We start from the raw sequence: 15,874 nt of genomic DNA, 5'->3' as shown, positions 1-15,874 counted from the left end.
GAGATACCCAGCTGTAAGTCTGTAAATACTTGTATATTGACACCCTAAAAATTGTCTCAAAACCTACATATGGTAGGGTGTAGGCAACTATTAAATTTCAAGGTCAAAGGTCACAAAAATCGGTTTTTTGCGCTTGTAATAAATACAAATAGCAAAAAAACCCATAGGAAAGGAGAAATGTACAAAAAAAAGCGCAAAAAAACGATTTTTCTGACCTTTGACCTTGAAATTTAATAGTTGCGTACACCCTACCATATGTAGGTTTTGGGACAACTTTTAGGGTGTCAATATACAAGTATTTACAGACTTACAGCTGGGTATCTCGAATTCCGAGATTCTTACCTAATTTAAGCTTAAATGACTGGCCTATATAGTTCTAATTAAGTAAAGGTAGAGAGGTTTTCTACGAACTGTTTACCTGTTAAGGAAAAATGGATTATAATTAAGTTATTAATAATATTATGTTTATGTACTATATACCTAATATTCAATCAGTATTAAAAATAAATATTATTTATTATTTATGTTTTTTTCTGATTCAACACCAAAAAAAAATCCTAATATGCTTTCCATTGATTAATGTATTTAAGGCTTATTTTATTATACAAGGAACAAGCTTTAATACACCGAAACAGACAATTCTTTATGTTACAACGTGCAGCGTGGGACATGCACCGCCCGCCCTCCCACTAGGGCGGGAAACGCTATTTTTATGGCCACCAAATCTGAATGTTGTACTTTTTCAAAGTAGCCTTTTTCCTCAAAAAAGGCTTGAAAAGCGAAGAATTTTACTCTAAATTGCAGACTTATGATTTATGTAAAATATAATATTAGCGAGGTATTGTTATTGATCATTTGTTTAAGATTGAAAGGTATAAGATACAAGAAAATTACAACTATTTAAAACACACAAAACTAAAGATATACGATCATAAAATGATAATAAAAACTTCAAACAATGGTGTTTAAACAATGATTGATGTGAAATAAATTGTTGCATGCCCTTAGGTTATATAATTATTTTGTTTTGGTTAGTACATTAAGATGAATTTCCACAGAAACTAGGGTAAATCCTAAATCGCAAGTGGCAACACTATAACGAATGTCCATTGTCAATAATTGGTCAAATGCATGGACGTATTATATGGTCAAATGCCACAGACAAGTAATCCGGAGAAATCTGTGGGAGAAATGCATGAGAAATGATGGATCGGACTTCGTCTGTATTGGTGTCAGCTGGCGGGTGTGCTCTGCCTTTTTGCAGTGTTTTTTTTTTGTTAAAACTGACTGGAAAGCGCTCTAAGGGGGTGCCGTGCGTGTGTCGGCGAGCGCCGGCACAGACGGGGTCCATACTTGTATAGTTTAACTAACTTGTTACAAATAACTACAAACTTGACATTGGCTAATCTTTGTACAGCCAGACGAGAAAAAAAGGTTTGGTAAAAAAAACAATTCAAGTCAATTTATTCATTTGCTGCTGGTTGGCATTTGCAACATTGGTTGCTGGTCCAAAATAAAACGCAGATATTCAGTTAATACTTTTATTATTATTTATTAAAATACATAGTATTATATTAAGAATATCCCATTGACTTACTATAAAAGGTCATTCAACAACATACAATCATGATACCAGTGACAAACCACTCCAGAAGGTCTAAAGCACCGGACTACTAGCGTCGCTTACGCGTTTATCAAATCAAGTAAGGAAAACTAAAGTAAGAATGTAATGATTAATTTATTCTTATTTGTATAGTAAGTCGATGCGATAATAAAATTAATTAAATAACTAAATTATCTTATCTCTTAGAAGGCGTGACAAATATTAGAACTTTTTAGACGGTAAATTTTTTTAGACTATCGTCTGTCTATTCTGCCGTCCTAACAAAGAGTGCAAGGAGTGCAATAAGTCGAGTTTTTGGGCAAATTGACTTAAGACCATATCCGTAATCAGGAAAATGAGCTCTATATTTTCGCCTTAGACGTCTTTTTTGTATCTTCAGTAGTTTCGGTTCTGTTGGTTATCAAAACTGCAATATGTAATATTACGATTTGTAAGTAGCTAATCATAACCGCGAATATCTCGAAAGTAGTCGAAACCTAGTTATTGCTCTCTTCGTTAGGACGGCAGTATTGACAAAACTCAACGCGAATAGGTATTTTCAAAAATGCTATTTGTTTCACTGCAAAGTATACTTTGTAACAGATACATAGTACTTCAAATACATAGTATGTTCAATTTAGTGCAATGGGTTTGGGGTCCCAAGGTGTTGGAATGACGACCTCACACCGGAAAGCGTAGCATTGGCAGACCCCCTACAGGCTGAACAGATATCAAATAAATTAGGGAACCGCTGCATGTTCAAATTAGTGCCATTGGTTTGGGGTCCCAAGGTGCTGGAATGACGACCTCACGGAAAGCATAGCATAGCATTGACCCCCTAACTGTGGGGATAGACGATATCAAACAAATTAGGGAACCGCTGGATATTAGTCCCTACAAGAGACCTATGTCCAGCTGTGGATTTCTATCGGTCTACATATAACACCACCGCACACACAGCTTCGCGGTGTTCGTGGTCTTTCGCGGTGTTCGTGGTGTTTCGCGGTGTTCGTGGTGTTTCGCGGCGCGTGTAGATAACAGTTAGTGTTGATTAAGCGTAGGTAAGCAGTGCCTATTAGCCCATACGAGGGCGTCCCATGCCGCGGCCGGGGGCGGGCATATCGCCCCCTCCACTTTTCACGTTTTTGATGGTTTCGTCTATTGAAAGGATCTGTAAAGGAGAAAGATAACAAGTGTAAATTAAAAATTTATAACACTCCCGACAAGTGAAGGTTACAGTAACTAGAAAAGAACTGATAACTTTCAAACTGCTGAACCGATTTTCTTGAATTATAGCTAAAAACACTCTCGATAAGCCACCTTTCAAACAAAAAAAAGTAAATTAAAATCGGTTCGATAGTTTAGGAGCTACAATGCCACAGACAGATACACAGATAAACACGTCAAATTTATAACACCCCTCTTTTTGGGTCGGGGGTAAAAAAACAAACGTTAGTACATATAGGTTTTAGGCGCGGTCGAAGTAAAGTTTCTTTGATTTGTGGCAGATACGCTAAGGCAAGCGACGCACGGAGAGACGTCCTTAGGCGCGGTGGTTCCCAGTTTTGCAATTTGGTATACTTCTAGGTAAAATTTAGTTTTTTTAGGAAAAACCGGAAACCTTATAGGATTACTTTGTTGTCTGTCTATCCGTCCTCTTGTCAACTTTGGCAAACGTAACGTAACGTAAAATTTGGCAATTATCCCCCCTGGCGTTTACGCGTTCTCACCTGGGCGGCGGCCTCGCACGCGGCGGTTATGGCGTTGATCTTGACCACGGCCGGCTCCCACACGCAAGCGACAAAGTTGTCCGCTATGTCCTCTTTCTGGATGTCCACTCCGTACCACACCTCGCCTGTTCAACAAAACATTACATAATTACACGATTGACAGACCGAGATGAGGAGATCCGCAGGAGAACCAAGGTCACTGACATAGCCCAAGCTATGAAGTGGCAGTGGGCAAGCCATGCCTTTCGTAGAGGCTGTGGGTTTCGACACACAATGCAGCACACTATTTACATTACAGTGGACCCCCGGTAATCCGGCCCGTCTAATCCGGCACCCCCTGTAATCCGACATGTCTATTATTATAGAATTTACTAAATTCGACATACATAGTAAAGTATGATTTGTACTTCAGAGTATGTATAACATATAGAATCTTGTCATTAGACCTGTAATTTGTCGGATTACAAGGTACTCTTTTGTAAAAAATTCCGGACTATAGGGGGTCTTAGGCAGTATTCTATAATCCGACAAATCCGATAGTTCGACAATGTCCTGCAAAACGTTTATCGGATTACCGGGGGTCCACTGTATATTCACAATAAGTAACAGTCAACGAAATAATAGACAAACGTAGGCAATACGCGGAACAAGCCACGCGCGACGCAGGTAGATGTAGCGAAAGACTGACTGCGCGAGACACGATGCGCGCGCGCCGCGCCGCGGTCCGGTGCGGAGCGCGGGTGTAAGTGGAGATGGCGCGAGGTGTGGTCCCACCTCATGAGCGGCAGCGGTCTTGATGAGAGCGACCGCCACAAGGCGATGACCGTTGGAGGCATATACTACCCAATCATCTCAAATGACATACAATAAGTGACAATCAAGCCTCAAGTGACATATGTGAAGTATGGGGTGCCCTCCAGCACGATAGGCTGACGATATGAGGAAGGCTGGGTGTGGTGGCGCTGTTTAGATAAGGCCTATGTTGGTTGGACGATGATAAACTCCATAGTGACCTTGGTGATGTACACTGTACAGGTTTTTTTATTTTTTTTATTCACTATAGGTAAGCGCTTGACCACAATCACACCTGATGGAAAGTGATGATGTGGTCTAAGATGGGACGCGTTTACCTAGAAGGTGCCTATTCACTCTTGTTTTAAAGATACCCGCACCCCCGCACTTAAAGGTGCAAGCAACTGCACAATATACTATAGGTAGGTTTATTACACAATCATCTAGTGACCTTTATGAGTGATTTAGTCCTAGAATGGAGACGCGAAGACGTAAGTGTAGTGTGGGGTGCCCTCCAGCACGATAAACTGACGATACGAGAAAGGCTTAGGGCTGGGCGTCGCGCTGTTCAGTAAGGTCTATGTCCAGCATTAGAGGTCCACAGGCTGAAATGACTATGATAGACTCCATAGTGACCTTGGTGATGCTTCTGTCGCAGCTTGTTGAGCAGGTTGGTCGCGTCGAAGCCCGCGTTGTCGCACAGCTGTCGCGGGATCGCCTCGAACGCTCGCGCGACCGCCGCTATCAGCAACTGCTCCTTGCCCGCGATAGTCTTCGAGTGGTCGCGCAGGTGTTTTGATAGTTCCATGTCTATTGCGCCTCCGCCTGTGAAGAATGATGTTTGGTTTATGTTCCCCGGTGAGTTTATGTTCCCATGGGAACATAAAATCACCGGCGACGTTAGCTTCTTACTTTATTGTACGATAAGATAATAATTGTATCGCTAAGTAAGCGTTTAGTTTCCTCCAGAAACTGTTGTGCGCCTTATCAAAGTACTGTGTATGTTTTGGAATGTAGGAACTGGTCTTTTTATCAAGGCAACTGTTCTGGTTGTAAGTAGAATCGGGCAATTTAGCACTGAAACAAGTCATTTGTTGTGGAAACTGTCTGTTCCCGCGGGAACACCAACTTACCGGCGACAACGGCGTCGTTCTTGATGGTACGTCGCACAATCATGATTGCGTCGTGGAGGGAGCGTTCAGTTTCCTCAAGGAACTGTTCTGCGCCTCCTCGGAGGATCAGGGTGCAGGTTTTGGCTGCGGGGCATCCTGGAATGAGGAGGTTTCAAGTTAATTTAAGTCTAGCCTAAAATAATACAGTAAAAAGAACTCAATCAACATAGTTATGTACAAAAATATGTAGACCAATGTGAACACGAGGCATATGACTGGGCATTGTATAAAAAATCAGATCTCAGCCGAGCTTGTGTATTTAATTCTTAGTCTATGACTTACACAAATCGCTATTCTGCAAGTTCAGATTGGACTACTTGTTTTGTGATAACTGTACTTCAGTTTTTACTTCTTCTAGTGTGGACAAAATGACATGGCATAAACAAAAAATACTGATAGTGTATTGTTAAGAGAGCTCTCCGTCACTCGTTTCATACAATCGTAGTTCCAATTTCATTTGAATATTAAGCAACCAAAGTCCATGAAATTTTGCAGACATATTCTAGAAACTAATATCTGTGTCTGTGGTTTTCCAGATTTCTGTTAAAATATTCGGTTTCAAAGTTACGCGGTTTTAAAAAATTTCATAAAATCTTTGAGCCCCTGTAATTTTAAAACTACATATTTTTAGAAAAATCTAAAACACCACAGACCCAGATATTAGTTTCTAGAATATGTCTGCAAAATTTCATGGACTTTGGTTGCTTAATATTCAAATGAAATTGGAACTACGATTGTATGAAGCGAGTGACGGAGAGAGCCCTGTTAAATAATGGAATACTAATACTAATGTCATGTATGCCATAGTGTCTGTCTATTTTCTAGCTTTTCACAACCCATCCAATTAACTGATTTAAACAAAATCTGGTAGAGAGATAGCTTGCATCCCAGGCTAAGGCATGAGCTACTTTTAGTCTCAAGAAATCAAAGAGTTCCCATGGGATATTAAAAAACTTAAACCCACATAGACAATAGAAATACACATAGCTGGCATTAACACAGAGGCATCCCAGGGCTTTATAGGCTATTTTTTATCCTGAAAAATCAAAGAGTTCCCAAATGGATTTTAAAAAAAAACTAAAATCACGCGGACAAAGTCGCGGGCGTCGTCTATTAATCAAATAAATTATTATCTACAATACCAACCAGATTAAGTCCATAAACTAAAACTCAACTACTGTTTTTGAAAAATACTCAAGCTAATGCTTTATACAACTTAAATCAGAGCCTATCCACCTAAACAGGAAGGAGAAATATCTTCAATTAACCAATCAGATTCATCATAGATTAAAAAGAATCACATGTTTTAAAAATCTAAAAAATCTAAAATTTTAAATTTAAAAATCTCTCCACTCCGGTTAGGTTAAACCGTAACTAATTTACTCGAATTTTGTAATAATTATTCATATCACTAATTATGTTTCTCACCAGGAGGCGCATTTTCTTTATCATAACCTGAGAAAGGGGGAAGATGTGTTAAGAAGGGATCCTCTTTGTATCGTAATTTTCATTGCTAGTTTTATGTAATGATGAGTGATGGAGATTGAGACTGAGTTAGTGAGTTTGAGTGAGTGAGAGGGACTGAATGAGTATAAGTGAGTGAGTGTGAATGAATGAGTATGAGTGAGTAAATGAGAATGAATGAGTATGAGTGAGAGAGAGAGAGAAGTGAGTTATACCCGCGAATATGTTGTACCGCTCGCCGCCCACTTGTCGCTCGCAGAACGTGGCACAGTGTCCCAAGGCCTCGGGCGCAAGGTCTCGTACAGAGCTGAGTACGGCGCCCCCGCACGCCCTCTGCGTGCGACGCAAGTCCTCTTCAGTCACACGGCCCGCGCAGAACATGTCACTGTCAAATGTCAATGATAGTATACACTATTACTGTCAAAATGTAAATGACACATTCATTAAAAATGAAAATGGTAATGTACATCCCCATACGCAACTTGGCAGGGTGATTCAGAGCGTTCAGAGTGAACTAGAGTGAGGAAACTCTCAATTTGATCCTGAAATCAACATCAGCTAGTCTTATACTTAGTCTTTTCACAGACAACCTAGCGTCAAATGTAGGTAACATTTGACGCCTGCCAGTGTAGACGACGTCTTGTAGAGTGCCTCGACGTTTTGTTAGAATATTCTAAACTGTCGTGAATGGCAATGCAGAACCAACCAATGTCAAATGAGCTCGGTGGCTATCAGTCAGTGTTGAACACCAGGGTCGCCAGGTATCATGATGCTAACTCACCGATCAGCAAAGTACTGTGTAGCGACGTCACCAATAGGCAGCTTGCTCAGCACGACGTTGGCACCACTGGCGTGCAGCGCTGCCAACTTGTCGTACAGAATCTGCCACTCTGCGTCTACCACCTTCTGGTACTCTTTGACATTGTCCACTCGTACCTGAAAAGAACAACTTTTTTTTTAACCGACTTTACAGCTCTAAATTCAAACTCAATGAAATGTTGTAGATATGCGTTCTAGGAACTAATATCTGTCTTTATTACCTTCTACGAAATAATTACATGGAGTTTGTTTGATTAATATCCAAATGAGAACTAAACCACATCTGTATGGAGCACACTACAAAAATAGCATTAATAAGAGTGTTGCTTTACCAGGATGTTTTTATACATATTCTAAACTTCTAATACTATAACCATCACTAGCACATAATATAGCTTTCTCTGTCGCACTTACGTCGCATTAACAGGGCTCTCTCCGTCACTCGCTTCATACAATCGTAGTTCCAATTTCATTTGAATATTAAGCAACCAAAGCCCATGAAATTTTGCAGACATATTCTAGAAACTAATATCTATGTCTACTACTACTGGAACTACGTTTCTATGAAGCAAGTGACAGAGAGACCCCGCTTAAGTGTAAAAGAAATAGATACACTAAAATCTGCATTATCCCTGTCAGTAATAAAATTAAGACAATATAGCATTCTCTCTCGCACTTATAGTCCAGTAACGAGAGTAAAAGAGGGATACACCTAAATCAGCATTATCTCTCTCAGCTTTCAACTCCAACTCAATATTCAATAGAGCAATCTTGCAGTTTTCATAGTTTTTTGGCTGCATCTCAAACCCAGCATGTATTTATGAAAGTTAGCATTCTCTCTCACACTTATGTCATACTACAGGGGTAAAAGAGACAGGTACACTTACCACAGCATTATCCCACTCAGCTTTCAACTCCAGCTCGATTCAAGAGAAGTAATCTTGCAGTTCTCATAGTTCTTAGGCTGCATCTCAAACCCAGCATGTCCTTATGAAAGTTAGCATTCTCTCTCACACTTATGTCAAACTACATGGGTAAAAGAGACAGACACACTTACCTCAGCATTATCCCTCTCAGCTTTCAACTCCAGCTCGATATTCAAGAGAGCAATCTTGCAGTTCTCATAGTTCTTCGGCTGCATCTCAAACCCAGCATATGAGAAGGTCTTCTTGAAAGCAACTCCGGCTACTAGGAATGAGTCTTCTAAAGCACCTCCCGTCACCTTCTTGATTCCTGGTAACCAGAAAGGTTTATATTGATACAAAAATTGTTTTTTTTTTTTTAAAAAAAGGAATGTAGACTGGAAATAATACTGCCTCATATCTACTATCATTTCGATCTACATTTCTATTTCAGAAATTGGATCCGTTTGTTTTAATCATAGGCGTGGTCCACGCGTGGACAAGTGGTGATATCTAAGAGGTGGATACTATTGCTAATCACACTAATATTATAAAGGCGAAAATTTGTATATGTGTGTGTGTATGTTTGTTACTCCTTCACGCAAAAACTACTAGACGGATTTGACTGAAATTTGTAATGGAGATAGATAATATCCTGGATTAGCCCATAGGCTAGGATTTAGGTTTTTCGAAATCCCGTGGGAACTCTATGATTTTCCGGGATAAAAGTAGTCTATGTGCTAATCCATTACCTCCATTCCCAATTTCAGCCAAATCCGTCCAGTGGTTTTTGCGTGAAGGAGTAACAAACATACACACACACGCACATACACACAAACTTTCGCCTTATATTAGTATGAGTATGAAATATAATGATAGTTAAATACGTAAGGACTTCGTCTGTGTCGGTGTTGGCTGGCGGGCGTGCTCTGCCTATTTGGAGTGTTTTTTTTTGTTAAAACTGACTGGAAAGCGCTCTAAGGGGGTGCCGTGCGTGTGTCGGCGAGCGCCGGCACAGACGGGGTCCATACTTGTATAGTTTAACTAACTTGTTACAAATAACTACAAACTTGACATTGGCTAATCTTTGTAAAGCCAGACGAGAGAGAGAGATAAATACGTAAACTTCTAACTTAAGTTACGAGAGTTCGAAACTGTACTAACCAATCATATCCAAGGGCAGTAACGGAGCGTCCAATGACAACACAGCATCCACCACCATCTTTGAGAAGTGATCTTTTTGCTGATGAATCAGTTTCGAAGACATGGCCGTCGCCGCGCACTTGCGTAGCAACTCCCTGGAAAAGAATTCATAGCGTAAGTTTCATCAGAATTGGTACAGCTTTTATTGAATAGTATGGTAGCTCATTTTCTACGGTTTTCCACATTTATTTGGTTCGGTAATTGGATCCGTTTGTTTTAATCATTGAATAATAATTAATTTTTCCTTAGCATTATGATAAACCAATCAATGAAATGTAATGCAGTAATGATAAATACATGGACAAATACGTAAGACTTTGGGCGTTTGTGCTCTTATTCGTATTCGGTCCGTTTTCGTGATTCGTGATAAAAAAACCGGCCAAGTGCGAGTCAGATTCACGCACCGAGGCTTCCGTACTCGGATTATTCATTTTCTTGCATAATAGTTTTTGATTTATCATACATAATGTCAGAAAAATGCCCGATTACGGAAACCTCGGCGCGAGTGACTCGCGCTTGGCCGGTTTTTTTATTTTTTCCATTCTATTCCATCAAGCTGTATGCGGGACTTCGTCTGTGGTGGCGTTTGCTGGCGCGCGTGTTGTGTCTTTTTGGAGTGTTTTTTTGTTAGAAGTGGCCGGTTTTTGTGTTCTACTGGTGTTTATTGCTGGTGGAACTGACTGGGAAGCGCTCTAAAGGGGCGCCGCGTCGCTCTAAGGGGGTGCCGTGCGTATGTCGGCGACCGCCGGCACAGACGGGGTCCATACTTGTATAGTTTAATTAACTTGTTACAAATAACTACAAACTTGACATTGGCTAATCTTTGTAAAGCCAGACGAGAGAGAAAAAAAAAGCTGTATGCGTCCACTGCTGGACATAGGCCTTTCCAAGAGCGCGTCACCAAACACGGTTCTCGGCTTTCCTCATCCACCCGCTCCCCGCCACTTTCTTCAAGTCATCGGTTCAGCAAGGTCGTCCCATACTACGCTTACCGCTATTTTTCATTATATTTTTAACTAGAGGATTTCTTCGCCCGCGTTGGGCTGTGAAAACGTAGCAGTCAGACAGACAGACACACTTTCGCATTTATAATATTAAAAAGTGTGGAGGATATCTATCTATATTATTAACTAGCTGTGCCCGCGACTTCGTTCGCGTGGAATAATGACTTTTCGGGCAGCATATACTCTGTACTTTAAAAATGTTCGCCGTGATTCTTTAAATTGACATAACTTTTTTATTTATGAACCGATTGACATGAAATAAACACTAAATGTTAAGTGAAGCTTACTACAATTTATTAGTGAAAACCGTATCAAAATCGAATAAGCCGTTTCTGATATTAGCGTGCACAAACACACAGACAAACAGACAAAAAAAATAATAATTACAATTTCGGGTTCTGCATCGATATAATAACAACCCCTGCTACTTTTTTTTTATATATTTCCATTGTACAGACACCACTTTTCTACAATTTTATTATATACTAGCTGATGCCCGCAGCTTCGCCCGCGTGGATTGGTCAGATCCCCTGCAGCATCAGGATTGAGGAGTTGGAATCCAAATTTTGTATGAAACAATGTTGCAAAGTTCCTCTATCGATTAAAAAAGAAATTCAGTTCAGAAATTTCGGAGATTTCGGTGTACATAGGTAAAAAAACACAACGCCCTTCTTGAAAGTCGGTTAAAAAAGTAGCCTATGTTACACCCTGGTCAATCCTCTACTTGTAAGTGAAAATTCCGTTAAAATCGGTTCAGCCGTTCCGAAGATTAGCCTTTTCAAACAGACAGACAGACAGACAGACAGACAAAAATTTTAAAAATGTGTGATTCAGTTATGGTATCGTTCAAATAACCATATGACCTTAATATGGTAGTTATTTCGAAATTACAGACAGACACTCCAATTTTATTTACTAATATAGATGTATAGATATCTTATTTATTTTTCAATGCCCTTACCTCTGTTCCTCTGGGGATTTGCTCTCGACTCTGACGGACAACTCTTTGACCTTGTCAACGGCGAGCCGGCCCGCGTTGCGTACCGCACGCACTATGATGCGCGGGTGAACGCCTGGAAATATGTCAACACTCACACAAACTGCATCAAACTTTTTTAACCAACTTCAAAACAGGAGGTACACAGAATAGAATAGAATAGATTTTTATTCAAATAAACTTTTACAAGTGCTTTTGAATCGTCAAATAATTTACCACTGGTTCGGAATGCTGTTCCTACCGAGAAGAACCAGCAAGAAACTCGGCGGTTGCTCTTTTCAATTGTTCAATTTACAATAATATTCCAACACAATTCGTAGGAATCCTTCACTGATTACTCAAAGACGCATGCACCGATTTGGAATTATGTATTATTATTTTTGTTTGAAAGGATATACTTTGGAGGTGGTCCCATATAAATTTGGTGAAGATCTGATGAAAATCTTCAGAGATAGAGACCAGAACTCCTCAATGGATAAGAGTAAATTGCTCGCGATTAAATCATAGCTTAGTAAACAGACGGTTTTTAATTAGGCATAGCATATTGCAGTATAAACAGTGGAGACACTAAAAATTGTGAAATAAAAAAAATCAAAAAAAAACTGACTTCAATTATCTATTTATGATTTAGTATTTTTTTTTTGTGAAAACATTTTTTTTGACAGACACGACAGACACAACGGACTGTCTGTCTGTGTGACAGACTACCAAGTGATCCAATAAGAGTCCCGTATTTCCTTTTGAGGTACTGAACCTAGGTATCTAAAACTGACAACTTTAAATGGTAGATGCATTTGACGATTCAAAGTACTTTTGTAAACATTTCTATTCTATTCTTAAAAAAAACTGTAAAAATAAGTTTTATACTCAAATTAAAATTCAATATACAGTGGACCCCCGGTAATCCGGCCCCTGTCTAATCCGGCACCCCCTGTAATCCGACATGTCTATTATTATTGAATTTACTAAATTCGACATACATAGTAAAGTATGATTTGTACTTCAGAGTATGTATAACATATAGAATCTTGTCATTAGACCTGTAATTTGTCGGATTACAAGGTACTCTTTTGTAAACATTTCCGGACTATAGGGGTTCTTAGGCAGTACTCTATAATCCGAAAAATTCGATAGTCCGACACTGCCCTGCAAAATGTGTGTCGGATTACCGGGGGTCCACTGTATTTCAATTCTATTCTAAGGAACTCTAAAAATAAGTTTTAATACTTGCCTTCCTCAATAAAAGGCTTCAGTCTCTTCAGTAGTTCCCCGGCCAAGATCACCACGGATGTGGTACCATCACCAACCTAAAATGAAGGTACACAACTTTGGTCATATGCCTATGAAATGTTACAAATTAACGCAAGATATAATAAAATAAATCATTTATTTTGGGTGTCCTCAATACAAATTGGGAAATTGGATCCGTGTTTATAATCATTTTAATATAATCTATGTATTTTTAACCCCCCACCCAAAAAGAGGGGTGTTATAAGTTTGACTGGCATTGTACCTCCTAAACCAATGAACCAATTTTTTACACCAATTGTGTAAATGTTTGAAAGGTGGCTTGATCCAGAGTGTTCTTAGCTATAATCCAAGAAAATCGGTTCGGCCGTTTGAAAGTTATCAGCTCTTTTCTAGTTACTGTAACCTTCACTTGTCGGGGGTGTTATAAATTTTTAATTTACACTTGTAAACTGTGAAAGTGTTATGTCTGTTAGATTTTATATGATGAATAAATTATGAAGTTCATATTATATTTATAAAAAAAATGTTCAATTGGACTCGCACACGAAGGGTCTGTACTACAGAAAAATTGTACTACAAGAAAAATACTTTTTTAGTTCTATTTTATGGGGCTAAGTATATATTTACCTCAGCATCCTGTGATTTTGCGATGTCCACAAGAGTTTTGGCCGCCGGGTGGACAATATCCAAGAGCTGAGAATAAAAAATAATTGATTTAAAATATAGATAATACTTAAATTGTAACCTAACTATAGTTTAATTTTAGGCGTGTTGGGCGATTATGGCTTTCAGATTCAAAAAGTTGATTTCTCATAATGTTGAATTTGCAAAATGTTGACCTAAAAGACTTGCCGTTAAGGTTGTCAGTTTTAGACCATTTTTATGACGGGGGATACCTCAAAAACTAAACGAGAGATCAATATCCGGGGGTGGTAGGTTGGGGTGCCTATCCCCCCCCCCCCTCCCTCCCTCTCAAATCACAGACAAAGATCAATTATTGGGTATAGTTCTTGCATTTATTGATTTATTCAACATTTTGCAAATTCAAAATTTTGAACCTGAAGGGATTATGGGAGGGTAAAAGGTACAAGGTTTTAAATTTACTTCATTAAGGAACCCTCCTCCATCTCTTTCTACTTAATCCTATCCCAGGAACATGTTAGGTACCAAAATAAATACTATGTGTCTCTACCTTCATTATGGTGGCACCATCATTGGATATGACCGCCTTGCCGTTGTGGTCCACAATCAGCTTGTCCATGCCCCGAGGGCCCAAAGTTGTGCGCACCTGAACCAACACAGAATTGGTCAATAAATTATTTAGGCAATACAGTGTCTCATACAGGGTGAGTTTTCATAAAGTGCATAAGTTAAAAATCTGGGATACATATGGATTGCGCTTTAGGTTGGACAAATCACTTAAACAGATTAGCAGCAAGACTTTTGCATAATCTAAGATCATTTCTTCCAATTCCTACTAAAATTATGTTAGCACAGACTTTACTTCTTCCTTTTCTTGATTATGCCGACGCAAGTTATATTAACTTAACAGAAGATCAGTTAAACAAGCTTGAGATTTCAAAACACTAGTATTCGGTTCATATATGGGTTACACAAATATGACCATCTCAAGCTCTTCTCATACTGAGAGGAGACCAGTTCTCACTAAAGAACTTCTTTTTTTTTTTCAAAATTCAGGACAGTAATAGCCAGTACGATCAACTCTTTCGCTCACCTGCTTGTGCGATTAAATTATGTATAGTCCATACAAAATGAACTCTCGCACACCATTTTATAAGTCACTTGTCATGTCAGAAGTACAGTTCACCTTTATAATAAGGACTTATATCGTACTTTTGACATGATATTAACACATGTCATGTGAGAACTCATTTACGCATTATAATACAAAAGGTTAATACACTCACAGCATCCACCACCAGCTGGCAGGCGTTGATGTTGGATACCAGCTGTGGTTTGCCCTGAGACTGGTCCGTCCCCTCCTTCAGCACTAAGATCTGTGGTTGCTGCAACATCACACAATATATTGCTTACTGGCTGTCACTGATTTCCCAGGAACTTGTAATTTTGCACGTAAGTTAATATTGCGCACAGAAACATGCTTAATATGTTTTGCAAAAGAGTATAGGTCGACTGGTTTAAATTAAGTATAAACATTAAAAAAAAATGTTTTATGGTCACGATCAGAACACCTGGTAGGTAATTTGGATATTTTTCATGACTGTTGTTGATTCTGACGTATACTTGAATGGTATACTTCCATTCATGATAAAAACAAATATTTTCGATGAAAAAAAATTATAGAAAGTACCTATTAAAGACCTTTTCAGTTCAAAATAAAATTAGTCATCGTAAAATTTTATCAAAACAAAAGTAACCTAAATCTGCAAGTACTAAGTAGCTATACAAAAACTGAATAAAACAGTTCAGTCAGCTCATATAATGCGGTTATATACCGTCCTTATTGTTTCAATACGTAAAGAAATATATTTAATTCAAAACCAACATTAAAAACTTCCAAAAATAACCTCTGCATTTATACTAAATTTTCTCTGAAAATACATTCATTCTGATTGAAATATTTTTGTGGTTGAAGCATTCATACATTTAAGAATATATTTAGCGCATTTTACAAAGATAATTACAAAAGATTAAAGTAATAAAATTGAATTTAATTACCATCTTGAAATCTCGAAATTGCAAACCAAAACAATTCCACAGACAAATTGAAATTATAGACGCAACTCAATGTCAAAGTCATATATGACGTTTTATCTCGGCACTTGACAGTTTAGTTCACATACATGGTTCACATTCACTATTATCAATTTGTTCGATTTTAAATCGATTAACCCGATTATTAATGGTTTTTAAATCTACAAAATTAGTTATTACATACAACGACGGATCTACGCT

General features: G+C 38.6%; 4 protein-coding genes across 6 annotated transcripts in view; 1 reads left to right on the top strand and 3 right to left on the bottom strand.

Moving 5' to 3' along the window:
* The window catches only part of LOC123878323 (zinc finger protein 2 homolog), a 364,832-nt gene that overhangs the window by 19,787 nt on the left and 329,171 nt on the right, over positions 1–15,874 (bottom strand). The gene's annotated exons all lie outside the window — the stretch shown is intronic.
* The window catches only part of LOC123878314 (zinc finger protein 436-like), a 382,404-nt gene that overhangs the window by 90,318 nt on the left and 276,212 nt on the right, over positions 1–15,874 (top strand). The window lies entirely within an intron of this gene.
* The window catches only part of LOC123878376 (transmembrane emp24 domain-containing protein 5-like), a 152,677-nt gene that overhangs the window by 33,996 nt on the left and 102,807 nt on the right, over positions 1–15,874 (bottom strand). The window lies entirely within an intron of this gene.
* LOC123878338 (T-complex protein 1 subunit eta) lies at positions 2,602–15,733 on the bottom strand. The gene is made up of 14 exons (XM_045925519.1): positions 15,638–15,733; positions 14,866–14,964; positions 14,130–14,225; positions 13,565–13,630; positions 12,918–12,993; positions 11,651–11,762; positions 9,647–9,780; positions 8,638–8,813; positions 7,543–7,697; positions 6,977–7,146; positions 5,259–5,393; positions 4,762–4,950; positions 3,334–3,458; positions 2,602–2,774 (listed from the first exon to the last, which is right to left on the bottom strand). The coding sequence occupies exons 1-14, from the start codon at positions 15,638–15,640 to the stop codon at positions 2,679–2,681; spliced, it is 1,632 nt and encodes a 543-aa protein (XP_045781475.1). The 5' UTR covers positions 15,641–15,733; the 3' UTR covers positions 2,602–2,678.

This window comes from Maniola jurtina, chromosome 26, assembly GCF_905333055.1.
Source record: "Maniola jurtina chromosome 26, ilManJurt1.1, whole genome shotgun sequence".
In the NCBI taxonomy this organism is placed as follows: domain Eukaryota; kingdom Metazoa; phylum Arthropoda; class Insecta; order Lepidoptera; family Nymphalidae; genus Maniola; species Maniola jurtina.
Note: the sequence above shows the minus strand (reverse complement) of the source record. Positions and strands in the feature narration are given on the sequence as shown.

Coding starts and splice junctions, on each gene's coding strand:
- LOC123878338 (XM_045925519.1), bottom strand. Junction 9,781..11,650: donor AAATCCCCAGAGGAACAGAG/GTAAGGGCATTG, acceptor ATTCTTTTCCAG/GGAGTTGCTACGCAAGTGCG. Junction 8,814..9,646: donor ACTGCCCTTGGATATGATTG/GTTAGTACAGTT, acceptor TCTGGTTACCAG/GAATCAAGAAGGTGACGGGA.